This window comes from Haliotis rubra, unplaced genomic scaffold (genome assembly GCF_003918875.1).
Source record: "Haliotis rubra isolate DU_JTF1 unplaced genomic scaffold, ASM391887v1 Scf67, whole genome shotgun sequence".
Classification (NCBI taxonomy): Eukaryota; Metazoa; Mollusca; class Gastropoda; order Lepetellida; family Haliotidae; genus Haliotis; species Haliotis rubra.
The window spans coordinates 1,424,538-1,442,178 of NW_025767379.1; the positions used below are offsets into that span (position 1 = coordinate 1,424,538).

General features: G+C 40.0%; 1 protein-coding gene across 1 annotated transcript in view; it reads right to left on the reverse strand.

The window, feature by feature from the left end:
• Positions 1-5,886: 5,886 nt before the first annotated feature.
• LOC124257713 (cyclic AMP-dependent transcription factor ATF-6 beta-like) overlaps positions 5,887-17,641 on the reverse strand; it is a 31,594-nt gene continuing 19,839 nt past the window's right edge. Inside the window, 8 exon segments of the mRNA XM_046691841.1 lie at positions 5,887-13,244; positions 13,828-13,912; positions 14,381-14,495; positions 14,748-14,903; positions 15,478-15,533; positions 15,535-15,751; positions 16,060-16,157; positions 16,554-16,661. Coding sequence (XP_046547797.1) covers positions 13,075-13,244; positions 13,828-13,912; positions 14,381-14,495; positions 14,748-14,903; positions 15,478-15,533; positions 15,535-15,751; positions 16,060-16,157; positions 16,554-16,661 — 1,005 coding nt within the window. The 3' untranslated portion in view covers positions 5,887-13,074.

Below are 17,641 nucleotides of genomic sequence, written 5' to 3' on the forward strand. Positions count from 1 at the left end.
GAACTGTGTGATCGTCCTGACATAGCTGTGTGATCGTCCTGTGTGTGATCGTCATAGCCAACTGTGTGTTCGTCCTGACATAGCCAGATTGATGTATTCATGGCGAGATCAACATATTCCTGGCTATACAGCTGGACTGACATATTCCTGGCTATACAGCTGGACTGACATATTCCTGGCTATGTAGCTGGACTGACATATTCCTGGCTATGTAGCTGGACTGACGTATTCCTGGCTATACAGCTGGACTGACATATTCCTGGCTATACAGCTGGACTGACATATTCCTGGCTATACAGCTGGACTGACATATTCCTGGCTATATAGCTGGACTGACATATTCCTGGCTATATAGCTGGACTGATATATTCCTGGCTATATAGCTGGACTGACATATTCCTGGCTATATAGCTGGACTGACGTATTCCTGGCTATATAGCTGGACTGATTTATTCCTGGCTATATATGGACTGACCTGGCTATATAGCTGGACTGACATATTCCTGGCTATACAGCTGGACTGACATATTCCTGGCTATATAGCTGGACTGGCATATTCCTGGCTATATAGCTGGACTGATATATTCCTGGCTATATAGCTGGACTGACGTATTCCTGGCTATACAGCTGGACTGATTTATTCCTGGCTATATAGCTGGACTGGCATATTCCTGGCTTTATAGCTGGACTGATATATTCCTGGCTATGTAGCTGGACTGGCATATTCCTGTCTATATAGCTGGACTGATATATTCCTGGCTATATAGCTGGACTGACATATTCCTGGTTATACAGCTGGACTGACGTATTCCTGGCTATATAGCTGGACTGACATATTCCTGGCTATACAGCTGGACTGGCATATTCCTGGCTATATAGCTGGACTGACATATTCCTGGCTATATAGCTGGACTGACGTATTCCTGGCTATATACCTGGACTGACGTATTCCTGGCTATGTAGCTGGACTGACATATTCCTGGTTATACAGCTGGACTGACGTATTCCTGGCTATTCCATGATAAAAAACAATGGTCATCCAATCTTATCAGCATTGAATTCAGAATGTGCATATAATTTATAAATAGATTTTGTGTTTAATGTTTCGTTGCATTCTTACTGCCTGTAAAAGAAGTCGACACTTCGAATTATCTCCCCTTTCTAATGAACAAATCAAACCAAAACTAGATGACTGACTGACTGAGTTTAGTTTAGTGAATATAACGTATACTTGGAATCCCAACATGGGACAATGGGTGACGCCCCTACGAGTGAATGAGTGTGGTTTTACGCCGCTTTTAGCAATATTCCAGCAACATCACGGCGGGGGACACCAGAAATGGGCTTCACACATTGTACCCATGTGGGGATTCGAACCCGGGTCCTCGGCGTGACGAGCCAACGTTTTAACCTCTAGGCTACCCCCACCACCCCAAAACCTGGATGAGGTGAGGTATTCCAGACTGTTTCACTCAGTCTCGAAGTGCGAGCGTTATTTGGTTCCTAATTTTACATGCTGATCAGAAATTAATCTATGGGAAACCATGAGTGAGTATGGGTTTAACGCCGTTTTAAGGGGAAATAGGGCTTTATGCCAGTTCCAAGAGATTCTCGCTGCTTCAAACAAGACTTCATATACATCTTGTATCAAGACAAAAATTGCAAATTAGGTTGGCTGGTTGGTTGGTTTGTTGTTTTACGCCGCACACTGCTATATTCCAGCTATATGGCGGCGGTCTGTAAATAATCGAACCTGGACCAGACAATCCAGTGATCAACTGCAACTTAGGGTTCGAACCCATTATGATAGACGTCTGGCATACGTACAGGATGCAACTGTCTACAGCGACGTGTAGCGCCGGCAATGGTTGAGTGATCGTATGAATGTGACTCTCCCGGCAATGTGGTATTAGCTAATCCATGTTACCGTAAATAATGGGTATAAAATAGTGAAATATTCATTATGTAAAATCTTAGAAATCCAGTTGAATTGTTCGTGGAGAAAAGTCCAGATCACGCAAACTAATTGCCTCACGTCAGTACTCAAACGACTTTCATGAATTATTTATAATCATACAACCAATTATTTCTTTGAAGCATTTTAACTTCCAGAAGGGCCTGGAACACCTTGGCCACCATCGGACCCCTGAACAATGACGGCAATGGCGGGATAGGTTCAAACTAAACAAGCAGATAGCTTCTGGGGATATCTTTGGGTTTTAACCTCTCTGAAAAAAATGGCAATGACCCTTCACCCTTGGAAGGTCATGGGACTATCCTAGTCTTCCATATACACCCGGGCCAACATAGAGGTTAAACAACTGAACACATGATTGCAGTATGGACGCAGTGGTAGAGTCCTTAGTGATGGCACAGCGTCTCTACTGCGTCATTAAGGCGCGTCTACGGTGCTAACACGGAGTGTTATTTGTTTTACTGCGCTCTCACAGCCACCACACGGAGCTGCCACGGCGATCATTGCTCTCCCACGGAGCTTCTACCGCGTCAATCAGCGTTGGCATGGCGTTTGCAGGGGATTGCCTGTGCGTTGTGAGCCAACCCCATAAAAATAGTATAAATGCATTCTCATCTTTGTCACCCTTATTTCACCATGATTGTTGTACGCCAGCAGGCCGGGCTACTGTTGCCTATATGCATGCGTTTTGGGAACGTCGTCAGCGTAGTGGACGCACACTGAGAACTCCTAGCACGCCGTGAGCACTCTGTGAGAGACAGTCAACTACAAAACAGAACACCGTGAGAATGCGTAGAAACGCCTCATTCGCCAAAAGATACCGTGACATATCCATCTTGTGAAAATCTGAAGTATAAGTGCAACGTTTTTCAGAATTTTACTCCGATCCCACGGCGCTGAGAAAGTTCACAACGCCGTGCCAACTCCGTGGAAACGCAGTAGAGTGTGACAGAGGTTATATTGAGTAACCTTTCTTACCAATTGAATGAAAATATTTGAGTTATGTTTTAATCCTACTGTGATAATTGTGCCAATGAATTATGTGTCATTCTGGCAGCCTGTTTCGCGCATGTCGAACCTGCCACCTGATGTGGGAATAAGTTATGCTTTTAATCAACATGGTGTATGTGTTTTGTAACCAGACACACCAATAGTTGACAGGATAGTCCTTAGTAGATAGTCCTGTTTTCTCTTGATACAGGAGGAATGCACCAGAGTACACAGTGGTGTTGGCTATTTACTGCACTGGGTCCTGTTTCACGAAGCGATCTTAGCGCTACTACTGTCGTAACTCTAAGATAGTCGTAAGTGCCATTCATTAACATTAACTTACTATCTTAGCGCTAAGAGAGCTTCGAAAATCTAGGCCCAGTATTGGAGGTGCGACAGTCGTGGCCCTATGATCACTTTGTGAAACGCGGCCCTGGGCCCCGTTTCACAAAGCTATCGTAACGTTACGACTGTCGAAGGTGCTGATAAACCAGATGCGGGATTCAAACCCATGCCCAACACATGCCGACACGTTAGCCCACTTACAGGCAAACATTAACACTCAATCTGTGCAAGATTCCAGTTTTAAACGAGCTGTAACGGGTGCTATTGCAGAGTTCAGAATGCCGAGGATGGTGATGTTCTGTGATCACAAGCAAATATGTGATCATGTGACACCCTCTCAATGTGTTTGTGTGTGTATGGGTTGTCCAGACTAAATGCCATATCATAATGCATTCCCCAAGTCTTCATAAGATGTTCTGTATGTCCAGATGGGTTTCAGTTCAAGTATTTGTTTGAAAATGTTTTGATGCCAATAGTATCTGATTTTACTGTGGACCTGAAGTGTGTTGAGCTTCCTTTCAATACCCAGGTCAAGTATACTTTTCAGACCCGTGAAGGTCCGGGTTAGAGTGAACCTTCAGTAACCCATGCTTGTCGTAAGAGGCGACTAACGGGATCGGGTGGTCAGGCTCGCTGGTTTGGTTGACACATGTCATCGTTTCCCAATTGCGCAGTTCGATGCTCATGCTGTTGATCACTGGGTTGTCTGGTCGAGACTCGATTATTTACAGACTGCCGCCATATAGTTGGAATATTGCTGAGTGTGGCGTAAAACTAAACTCACTCACTCACTATACTTTTCATTTATGTGTTTACGGTAGACGACCATCACACAGTGTTTCAGATCTACAAGTAGCCACTCTTCATAAACATTACATGGAGTCCAACTGTTTAACATTACAGAAGCCCCAAGAGGATCCCGATAAATATGGTCTTCAAAATTACAAGCCATGCTTATCGTAAGAGAGGATCATACCACAGGCCCTCGTGTCTTTGCGAGGATTAATGATTAAAAACATATTGTTTTTGAGATGACCCCGACTCGAAATGCTTCACAGTACAATACATCATAATGTATTATACTGTGAAGCATTTCGAGTCGGGGGTCACCTCAAATTTTTGTATATATTTTATAAAATCTCTAATCCTCGCAAAGACACGAGGGCCTGAGGATCATACAGGCTGGTTCCCTGGGTATGCTGCGCTGGCGCTACCCTGCAACTACAGCCCAGTGCCTGCTGTTATGTGTCATCGGGTAGACTGGTTCCCTGACAGATCGATGCTCATGCCAATCACATGACGTCAGATACAGACACGACTGGCGGAATACTACTGGGGGTGGTGTTAAACAAAAAGAAACACACATCAAACTTCCATGGACATTTATTTCCTCAGAAATATATTAAAAAATGTTAGTTTACATGGCTTAGTTGCAACTAACACAAATTGTCAATATACAGTGATGATCCTCACAGCTGCGCACAGTAAGCCAAATAAATGCCTGTCTCGATGCAAATGTTAGATGGTGAAAATTGGTGAAAATATGAAAACAATACCAAGTCTCAAAATACATATCTTACTGAACAAAGAAAGTTTAGGATCATGAATATTTGGGGGATATTGATTAGTGAAGGCTGAGCAATATTCCCAAAACTACCCCCGAAATATCCATGGGACCACCCTTTTTTGGTTCAGTATGTATTCTCGTAAACACAAAACAAAAATGCTGAAAGTAGAAAGTCGACAGATTATTTGAACATAGACATGCGTCGCATTTCGTTGTAGCTTGATCTCCATCTGAGATTCAACATTCATACCTCTAGAGTAAATATTAACCCTTTACCACCTCAGTTATGGAATGGTTATATGTGCTGAACATAGTCAAGGTTCATGAATATTTGGGGGACATGTTGTAGTGAAATGTGAGCACACAATTTCATCAGTAGATTCCCAAAATATTCATGATCTTTACCTATTTAGGCTAAGTATGGTTAGCTGAATTTCATCTGGGTTATATTGAGTTCAGAGTAGTGAAAATGACACAGTTGAAGCCAACATGGGTTCAAACCTGGAGCAGACAAACCAGTTACAGGATGAGAGCACTAGTCTATGAGTGAGTGGGTCTGGTTTGATTCTGCTTTCAGACAGCCATATCATGGTGGGTGAACACCAACAATGAACACAACACATTTTACCCATATGGCAAACGATCCCCTTATCTTCTGATGTGACTTGTTATTGACAATATCATACAGAAGCCTTGTCTCAGAGTAGAAAACAATAGTTAGTTCAAAAAAACCTGCAAAGAGATATTAACTAATATAGTGCACATTTACAGTTTGTGCTTAACTGTGTGTTTAGGGTCCGTTCATAATTTATAGCTAGGGGGGAGTGATAATGATTTTTTTTTTTGTTTTTTTGGTGGGGGGGCACACATTTTGTTCTGGGTAGGTAGGGGGTCATCAAGTTTGTACACATGTATGGGGGGGAAAGCAATTTTGTACATAAAAATATTTTAAAATTATGCTTATAAATTATGGGAAAGGGAGGTGGGGGTCATTGATTTTGTACATGACATGCAGGGGGTCACTTATTTTGTGCATAAATTTTAGGGGGGTCATTCACATTGTACATGCTTCTCCATAAAAATCATCATCACCCCCATAGCCATAAATTATTAACGGTCTCTTAGTACCCCAAACATATCTTTTATCTAACTGAAATTACTAAATATTCCCAGGAGTAAATAGGACTATATATACTATATGCATCATAATAGTAGTTCAAATTATGTGGTAAATCGTATCAGTTCTGGTTGGTTAAGGGTCTATGTTTTTATTAAACTGACTAGTTCATACCAAAGCATTCCTTACATATTTAGCTCCAACATATATTCATGCATAAAACAAAATGCCAGGGACATGTAAAAATCAAAATAAACTTGATTGCCCTTGCATGCATTATGACAAATTTCATGAGACAGGAGAAGGAATGCTCATTTGACCTTATCATCGTGGATTCACACATTTCAGAATGTTTCAAGGTCATATTTTCAGCAAAACATTTAATCACCAATATTAAACCTTATTCCATATGACATTATCATAACCCTAATTCTACACTCTGTACAGACATTTTGTCCTTCCAGTGCCCCAGGACCCCAAACCTGAAATGTGACATTCTGGAACAACATGGCAGCCTGATGGTTCTACTCAGTCTTACCATGTGATCATAGCCGCGGCATAAATAATTTACTGCAGCATGCTGCCAAGGTTTCCACACCCCTCCGAAACATGGTTTCCAATAGAAGTCAAGAATAGAAATTTCAAAGTGAGTACAAACAACATATTACATAACTACAACGCTGGGAAAGACACACATCTCCTCACTTATCCTGGGTATTGCTGAAAGAGGGAATTACGACAATTATCGTACATTTGTACCACCATAGCTGTTTCCGATGTTGCCACTCCATGTTTCCAATTGCTGACTTAGCACACAAATTTGTTTGCTCATACATGTAATTTGATTGGATGGCAATTATTCAGTGTCATTTCATTGGAACACACATCAAAATGAATCCAGGATTGCTAATTGTTTCAAGGTATATAGTATGGAAATATAAACCAGGGAGAATCAAAGATGAAGACAAACTGATCTGAAATTTGTAAGTTGATGAGTGGAATAGTTTGATTACATGGTTTAATAAATGTCAAAATAATTGGTTTCTCATCATTCACAACTTTTAGCCTTCAAGAGATCACGAACACAATGTTTCGTGGTCTGAAGACACATGAATTTTCCCAAGTTTCTGGACTCACAACTGTTCATGATCAAATGAAAGTCTAATTTCCACACATTTTCACAGACGTTTACTTCACTCAAGCAAATCAAAACAGCCCCACAACAAACTACAGCGAGAGATGAGTGTAACACATAACGGATGGTGAAAACACAGAGCAATAATCATGATGATAGCACTTTTCTTACCGAGTTCTTTCAACCAATGTGTATATCCTAATTATGGTTTTATAGCAAACTGTCACATATGATATAACAGGAAGATGCTGGGTGGCTCACTCTCTCCAAAAGTGAGTAAGAGATTCAAACATGGCATTGGCATTATTTCAGTGAAACAGTGACGTCTTCCAAGGTCTAAACACGGAAACAATACTCTGTGTGAAACTTGTGTCACTGTGTAATTACCATTAACTTTGAAATGGACATGCATTGTAAAATTTGAACTAGAAGGTCAGGAAAAAGTTATTTGAGGGAAATTAGAAACTTAGCCATGCTGAGTACAGTTGAACCAAATCCTTGAGCTCTGTGAACCCAAATTATGAAACACATAATAGGTGCATTGAGACAAAAATATTTCTGTTCACGTCACCTGACACTGAAAGGCACAGAGAGTTGGTGAGGTATGATATTGCTGGGCTGTTTCAATAATTCGTAAGATCCTTATGGGCCATCTCAAGGTTGTATGAGCTCTACAGTAAATAATGCTCCTGGTGTTAACGCCACAAGGAAGAATGCTTGCTAATGTCAATGCCGGCTGTGGTCTGAATTATATATTTGCATGATTTGAGCAATGGTGACAGAATCTGAAATCTTCCACATTAAAAATTGAACATGGTACACACTGTACAAAGATCCAAGTAATACTAGCTGCACACTGAATACCTGGCTACATCAGACATACATACAATCGAACACACATCACCAAACTCATGTCCCTAGAGACAATGCTCTTTCCATCATATTAATACAAAGGTGCAAAGATCACTACCATGGAGCAGATGCCACTACATCGGAGCAGACGTCACTACAATGGAGCAGACGTCACTACCATGGAGCAGACGTCACTACAATGGAGCAGAAGTCACTACCATGGAGCAGACGTCACTACCATGGAGCAGACGTCACTACAACGGAGCAGACGTCACTACCATGGAGCAGACGTCACTACCATGGAGCACATCACTACAATGAAGCAAACTTCACAACACGAAGATTTGACTGATGAAATTACGAAAAATCAGTTTAGCTGAAACATTTACAACATTGCATTGTCAATCAATCAATCAATCGCACATAAACAAGTTCCACATAAATAAAGATCATTATACAAACAATGACTGCGCTACGTCCACGGGCATCCGGGACCTACATAGATTGGTTCTAACTGCGTAATGAATATATTAAACATCATATTAAAAATGCAAAAAGTACTTTTCATTTCTAAATCACACTAGCACAATTATTACACATATTTCAACTTGCATGGTGTCGACATTATCACAATTTATGTTGCTACTTGTGTAGGTTTCCAAGTATTTACAATTTTTTCACAAAATGATTATCAAACTGGATTTCATGAGTAAATAATCGAACATAATTGGTTTCCAATTCCTGTTACTTTGATCCCAATATTAAAGTATACATTTGTCAAAGCTTCAGTGACCAAGGACAGATTATGATGAAGCAAAATGAAAACCACAATAGATTAGTTTCAATAGCACTAATACACAACATGGACAACCTGTTACAAATACTCACAAAACCCAACTTTTTGTGCCAAAATCAGTGACTGAACAAAACCTAGTGTAAGACGGTCAGATTGCAGTTACTTTGCCTATAGTGGCATGTTGTTTCATAATTGCACAGTTGTGAAGCAGACACTATAGATACTGTCTGAAAAGGCACTTTCATCTCAATAACACACTGCTGTCCTGCACTACCATAATATTCAAATTAGTCAGCATAAAACTGGAATTTTTAAAATTGGTATGTTATTATCTTGGCACAAAAAGTCTTCAACTCAAAGACAGATATCCTTCAAACACTCCAAAAGATACCCCAGTTGTAAATCTGAATATGGAATGATATAAGAATTAAAATATACACAAAATATAGCACCACAATATATACATATAAATAAAAATACACTTTATATACAACTGCATAATCTTGGTCAGTTCGCCATGGTGGTTGTAGATGTTGTGAAGCATTCAAGAAAATGAGTAAGTGGTCTTTTGACTTTACTTGTACCATTGAGAGATGCTAGGGTCATTTTCAGTCTCGGACAATGAACCTGTGCCCCAACTCGAAGCACTCGTTACATACTTTGAACCTATCAATGTGTAATTAATCACACAAGCAGGAAGGTGACAACAGGCCACCTAACCTCTATTAGCCTGAACACCTCTACTAGCTTGATATGTTACAGTCCCAAACACTGATGTTTTCAACAAGATATTACAGACTAACTCAGCCATATAAATAATTCAGTGTTCTCTAACTTTATTAAACAGTATCCATATCCCCTCTTTGTGTCTATCAATAGGCCTAAACTATTCAGTTATTTACAAATAATTCTGTTTCATTGTGCATTTCCTTAAAGTTTGAGATTTATATATTGCATTGTACAAAACATCTTAAAAAATATATCCTAACGATTGACCAGGGTCCAAGAAGCACTCACAGTGCTATGACATCTTAGCTTAAGATAAAATTTAGACTTACGATAATTTGTAACACAATATATCCTTTGTGGTTCAGGACCCTGGAGGTAGCTATTATTTTTCACACACAGCCAGAATTTGTGTCACTTCAGGCTTACTGATTGGTCACTTATGTCGTTTGATTGACAGGTGGCGATAGGTATTTGGTCATGGATTCTATAAAAAGATGATTACAAGACAAGTATCTTGATTAATTTAAACTCATATCACATCAATTTCGCCATGTCTAGCATATCCTCAGTGAATGCCATTGATTATTAGTTTAAAGCTTCATAATAGCAGCAAATATTTGAATCTGGACCAGACAATCCAGTGACTGGCATCATGAGCATCTATTGATGCAATTTGGATACAGTGACAAGCATCAACCACGTCAATGAACCTGACCATATGATCCTGAGTGAGTGAGTTTTAGTTTTATGCCGCACTCAGCAATATTCCGGCTATATGACGGCGGTCTGTAAATAATCGAGTCTGGACCAGGGATCAGAGAATCCATGGATCAACAGCATGAACATCGATCTACGCAATTGGGATACGATGACATGTGTCAACCCAGTCAGCGAGTCTGACCACCCCAATCCCATTAGTCGCCTGTTACGACAAGCATGGGTTGCTGAAAATCCATTCCAACCCAGATCCTCAGAGGACTGATGGCCAAAGTGTGCTTTATGAAAGAAACACATGTTCTATTATGCTTATTAAACTACTACAATGTACAGAAAGCCTGGTGATAAACATTAGCAAATGGGAAGAAATATTTTGAAAAAGTTTTCAAACATTACACATAATATTGAGAGAAGTTAAACTTCAAAATCTCACACTACCATTCACAAAAGAATTAAAGTTTGAGTTAAATCCTCAAGTCAAAACCACATATAAAACAATGGCCATGGGCAACACTCATAAATAACCATTAAAGCTGAGCCATTAGTTTCTGAAGAGGTATAAACAGAGAAACATAACCCAATTGTTTTACTATATTTACAAAAATATCTAATCCAAATTGGGTAACTAACTATATGCATTCAACAGTCTCAGTTACTGTGACATGGAAATAAATGGTTACTGTGACTTGGAAATATAAGTATATTCCAAAACTAGATTTACACATATTTAATGTCATGTTTTGATGATAGAAACAACTGACAGTACATGGCAGATGTCTGATGTGTAAACATTTTGACATTATTAAAATTCTAAACAGTTTAGTAATACTTTGTCAGAGCTGGTATATCTCATTGGTCCCTTACAAAGGTCGTGAATTATCTCTGTCAACATCTTGCTCAGTGAGAAATAAACTGAATTAGGGTTGTATAATTTTGCATGCTTAGACATAAAATGTTAACCAATTTTATGGAATGGATGAATTAATATCAACTCTCTGTTGATACTCCATGGCAATGCATCATGGGAAACTATCAACGGTGAAACCTCCTCAGTGCAGACCTGTTGATCCAATCCAGAAACACCATATCATGACAGAGTTAGTGAGTGAATTTGGAGAGTATTTCAGCTTGATGTGGTATCAAATCCCCAAGTGACTGAACCTAGATATATAATCAGTATTAATATCGGATTCGCACCAATGATGAATTTTTTTTTATGCCTGATGACAGAATTCTGCACTAACTGCTGAGGACATTTACCTACATTCAAAGTGGAATTACTCATTTATATTGAAAATAATGTCATGTGGAAGATGTAATCTTGAGCACTGCCATGACTTATCAAGTTTCACAGAAGCACTAAGCAATAGACTAGTCGAGGGAAATGATGCATGACATCTCAAAAATAATATCTCGACATAATGTGGCAGTTTTAGTATTAATGGCAAAATAAGAGGCAAAAACTCATTCTAAGTAGTGATTGCCACTAATATACTTCGAGAAGGTGCAATAATACACTCCACTGCCATAACACAGTATTCTGTGTACAATTATTACAATAAGTATTCCATGAAATAATCAATACTGACAAACAACATGCCAACTACATTCCCTCTTAAACTCAAAAGCTGCTTTATCAATGTGAAATAAAAGGCTCACTCTAACCAGAGTTTGGTAATCTAAGTTTTATAAACTCAACACTGAACACAACTCACTGTTTAAAATTTCAAAATATCAAAATTGGTTAATTTCCAGCAGAAACCATTTTGGTAACAAAAACACAACAATCATAAAACAAGATTTCTCTCAACTTCAACAATTATTATACCAGTATTTTCCGTGACTGTTGCAATGTTTTCTTAACAACTAATCCCATATTTTCGAGGTATTTCAAACAAGTGACTTGGGACAGTACAGGAAAAGAGCCCTATTGGATCACTGGCAATGTCAAATTTTAAAGTTAGAAAACTTAAAACTTAGATATAGTATGAAAATTATAAGGTTTATTCGAACCATGCATGTTTAAGACTTCTGCATATTCAAGCATATGTGAATAGCTAAAATGATTGTAAAATGTCAGTATGTCTAACTTTAAGAGGCGTCAAATGGTAAACAAGTTCAACACGTGCAAGTGTTGAAATGAACAAACTTTTGGTCTCATTCACCAACATAATCGGTACCTTTCGTGACAATTTAATTATTATTAATTAGTATTATCTTAAATTTTTGGAGATGATGTGGATCAAAATGGGCTGTATTCACCTTGTCCTGTCATCCACACGTCACTTTATAAGACACAATAATTCCATGCCATCCCATTGCAGGAACCAGTAAGGTCTATTTGAGACCAAATATTAATCTCCCATGATCATACAATATTCATAAATATTTAACGACTTGTGCTCTGTTGTAAGACAAAAACATTCACAATTTTTCAATACTGTCACCAAGTATGCAAACCTGTTGCTAAAGGCAGATAGCTTGTAAAATAAGAATCTGATGTTACAAATATTTCTAAAATGATATTCTTAACTAACAATCTACTCATTTTACCTTTCTTGAACTGCTAATTAATGTCTTTCTAAATATTGGCAAATTGGTCACAAAAACTTGACTCACAAATTTTTGGAAAACATTCAAGTGCTTTATGCAATATAGCAGTATGTTTCTGTGTAACGAAGGTGGCTAAGTACTAGGGATTTGTTCGAGGTTGTAAGTAACAATGCGCTGAAAATGGAACAGCCAAAATTTCAACAATAAATGTCAGCTATCTGAAATTTTTGGAGTGTTATAAAAGATTTTATGATGTACACACATGGTATAAGCATGAAGACGTATACCCCATGTGCGGCTATTGTTGGTCCCGCCTTGCGTCGTCGCTGTATCCCGCGTTGTGAGTGGAGTTCCACACCGGGGAGGGTGGCGGGATGACAGATTTGTGGACATGGATGAGCTGTGTGCCCAGCACCTCACAGTCGATCTGCATCATTCCTACACTTCCTGGTGGAGGCTGCATCGTCTCTGCAACATATAACAGTCACATGGTGAGGTGAGGTGAAGTAAGGTGAGGCAAGACGAAGTGAGGTGAAGTGAAGCGAGGTGAGGCGAGGTGAAGTAAGGCGAGGCGAGGCGAGGTGAGGTGTGGTGAGGCCAGGTGAGGTGAAATAAGGCGAGGTGAGTGAGGTGAAGTAAGGTGAGGCAAGGTGAAGTAAGGTGAGGTTAGGTCAGACAAAGTCGGGTCGGGTCAGGTCGGGTCGGGTCAAACAGCATTTAACATCACATTACTGAAACAATTCTCGTGGTTGTTCTGTGTGTCGTCGGGGTACAGTGACCAACTGTCTTCCAAATCATCTGAATTAATAGCCTGACCACAAACTCAATTTTGTCATCTCATACAAGCACAGGATACTCAGGACAACCTGGAATCTGCTGTAGCAAAATACCCCTTATAGTTGCTAATGAATAATCACCTCTGAAGCTTGAACTCTGTAAATTTCCTTTCAGTCTATTCATAAATTTCATTTGGTCTGGTCTTCTAAACAGTTTTATTATGTTCTTTATATATGTTGCTATCAAAGCCTGCAATAGGCTTGTGTACACTCACCATTGATTGTGACGACAGGCATGACAAGAGACATCCGAGGCCGCATGGTCTTGTTGTGCTCAGAGGCTGGCACCAGCAGGTAGTCCTGGGGGAAGGGAAGCAACACTCACATAGCGATTTGGTTCGGGACACTTTGTTTACATTTATTCAGATAGTGTGACTGTTAAAACAGTCCTCTCTACAAGAGTGAGTGAGTGAGTATGGTATTACACAGCTTTTAGCAATATTCCAGCAATATCAGGGCAGGGGACACCAGAAATGGGCTTCACACATTGTGCCCATGTGAGGAATCGAACCCGGGTCTTTGGCGTGACGAGCGAAGGCTTTAACCACTAGGCTACCCCACCGCCCCTCTCTCTACAAGAAAATCAGCAAAGCCAATTTGTTTTAATGTATTCATCAGATAGTGTGGCTGTTAAAACAGTCTCCTCTACAAGCCCATCAGCACAGGAAGTGAGATCAGGTGTTTCATCATTAATGTGCCTCCTTGTACGATGTGGTAAACACTTCAACCATCAGGCTACCCCACAGCCCTGAGAGATGGAGTACTCACTGTGTTAAATGACAGCACATAGAATGTGTCGTTTCTTCTGTGGATGGCGTCAAGGAATTCCTTCCTTCCATCAGAGCCATCAAACACCTGAACATGATAGCCGGATTCCTTAGACCTGCAGACAAGAAGCCATCTTTCTACAGAGAATTCCATCTGAGTGTGTTGATATCAAAGATATCAACAAAAGTTATTAACAGTCTAAAACTCTGACAAACCAAAAGCAATCCCTTTTCTTTCCACTTACTCAAAGTTCTTACTTGTTCCACAAAGCACCATGTTCTTCCAGTTCCAGAACATTACTTCACGACCTTGACCTTAATCAATGATTAACTGTTTCCATGCTGCTGGTGTCTGAACAAACACTGACCTGAGTATGTTGGGGTTGAAGTCCCCTCGGAGCGCTCGCTTCAACGTCTTCACTGGCCGTATCTCCTTCCTCTTCTTCTTCTGACGTTTGCTGGCCTCAGATTTCTTCTTCTCCTCCTCATGCTGAATCATCCAGCCAGCTAGCTGCTCCGCTAACCTGCAAGACGGACACAGCTGAACATGAGTCAACGCAATAACCTGGGTGGATGAAGACATCTTCCAACTTCCTGGATGATACTCAATGGTGCAACTCACAGAATAGATTGGTAACAGAGTGAAGTGAAGCAGAGCAGAGGGGGTAGGGGTGGAGGGAGTGGAGGGAGATTATTTGAGGGGAGGGGAGAGAAGAGGACATCTTCTAACTTCCTGATACTCAATGGTGCAACTCACAGAATAGATTGGTAACAGAGTGAAGTGAAGTAGAGCGGAGGGGGTAAGGGTGGAGGGAGTGGATTGAGGGGTGGAGCGGAGGATTGAGGAGGGAGAGGGAGATTATATGAGGGGAGGGGAGAGAAGAGGACATCTTCTAACTTCCTGATACTCAATGGTGCAACTCACAGAATAGATTGGTAACAGAGTGAAGTGAAGCAGAGCGGAGGGGGTAGGGGTGGAAGTCTCAGGGTCTTACGTCGTGCAGAAATTAGCATCCAGCACAAATGTACACAATGGATGCATAACATATGTCTGTATAACAGCCTCTATCTCGGATAATCAGCTTCAATCATACAAACCTAATTGATTCAGTTTTATTGAAGAAGGTGGGACACATGAGTGCTTCAAAATCTGATTGGTTCATTTTGCCTGTTGGGTGTGTCCATCCCATCTCGTCCGACAACTGCTGGAGTTTCCCGAAACATGTTGTCTCCTGCATGCTTCCAGCGAGGGTTCAGGTTTTCTTTATAGGAGAGCTCTTCTCCTTCTTGTACTGACAGGAGTTGTCTGCTCTTGTGTACATTTACCAATGAAGGGTTGGGGACTGGAATGGTCTGGCTGGCAAACAAATTACTGCAAGGAAAGAAGTTGGGTCATAAAATTGCTTTGACAATAAACCAGAATTATCGCTCAATCAACTCAGTACTCATTCAATTTTATCTCACTGGGACCAAGCCAGAGCACAGTGGTTTGTATTGTTAACAGTTTTAATGGGGGAACAACGTGTACATAAAATCTTCATAAAAAATCTACCATGACCAGTTAACAACAGTTCAACCTTCAAAAGTGATTAATATCAACAAGAAATCATTCTCTTGCCATAAACCATCTTTGAGCAATATGAAAAGGATATATGTGGTCATGTGACTTGGATAACCTACCTGATTGGTCCAATGTTGAAGCTGAACAAAAAGAGTACTGCTAATAAACATGTCCTCTTGTTTGGGGACAGTGAGAAAGCTTTCTTCAGCTTTTCATTCTGTAAAAAACACATAAAACTGTCTAGAGTCATACAAATACAACACATATTTGGAAGGGTCAAGTAATAATAGACATTGTATGATAAAACACACACTGCCTTTGCATTTCATCCAAAAAAATGACAAGCATTGGGGGGAGAGTTACTCTTTTCAACACATTTAGTGCATCAAAGACCTCAGCCGTCTCCTGTAATAATGTTTAAGATTTATATATTTGAGATTTGTTTGTTTGTTGTTTAACGACACATTCAGCAATATTCCAGCTACATGGTAGCAGTCTGTAAATAATCGAGTCTGGACCAGACAATCCAGTGATCAACAGCATGAATACCGATGTACACAGTTGGGATAGGATGAGATGGGGTCACACTTACTGCAGCGTCAAGTATCCCTACCTCCATCTGCAGGGCGGACATCTTCCTCTTCAAAGTGTCATTCTCCTGCTTCAGTTTTTGGTTCTCGGTCGAGAAGCCTTTGAGGCGGCTCTCCAGCCCCGTCAAGTACTGAAACACAGGTTAACCACAGTATGTCACACACTTATCTTCATTCTTGTTAACCATTTATACTGGGTCAGTCAAAACACAAACAAAGAATATTTATGAAGTTAAATATTTGTTCTTTTTCATATATGTCATCTGGAATGGTTTGGCATGAATAAAAATATGCTAATACTGTTTAAAGTGCAGCATGTTCAGAATTTTCACAATCTTTTCCTTCCAAAATTTAGATCACCGACTTGAAACTTACAGAGAAAAAATCTATAAACCAAATAATGACAAATGATTTACAATATCATATACTTTGAAAAATACAAGAGTCATCAGAAGATGACAAATCTCCCCAGCCCCGACATATTTGAAAGAAAAAATCATCTGAGTGTTGAGTCCAAATCGTTTTCATTGAAATCATGAAAAATATAAATGCCAAAACTCTGTAAATAGCAAAAGGCACCACTTTAAGATCTGTTTGATATATCTGCCAAGTCTTGTAGAAAGATATTGAAAGGTTTTCAAGTTATGCTCCGGAAATGAAACCCACCCTCCCTTTTGAGACTAAGTCCAAATCGTTTCCATGGAAACCAGAAAAATTAAAATGCAAAAAAATCTGCAAATAGCAAAAGGCACCACTTTGGGATCTGCCTCTTATATCTGCCAAGTTTTGCTTAAAGATACTGCAAGGTTTTTCTAGAGGTGCTCCGGAAATGAAGACCACCCCTCCTTTTTATCCCCCGCAACGCGTTTTGCGGGGGGTATTAAAATGCGTCGTGCGTCGTGCGTGCGTCGCGTCGCGCGTGCGTGCGTGCGTCCGTCCGGAGCAGAACTCTAAAACCGTTCACTATTTCTTCACCAAACTTGGCACATAGATAGATCTGGTGGTGTACTGGTGCCTGTTGGTAGTTTTGGAATTCTAAATAAAATATTTTTGGCGTTTCCATGGCAACAAGTTCGACTTAGCCTGAAATTAGTGGTAGTGCTCTTTTCCG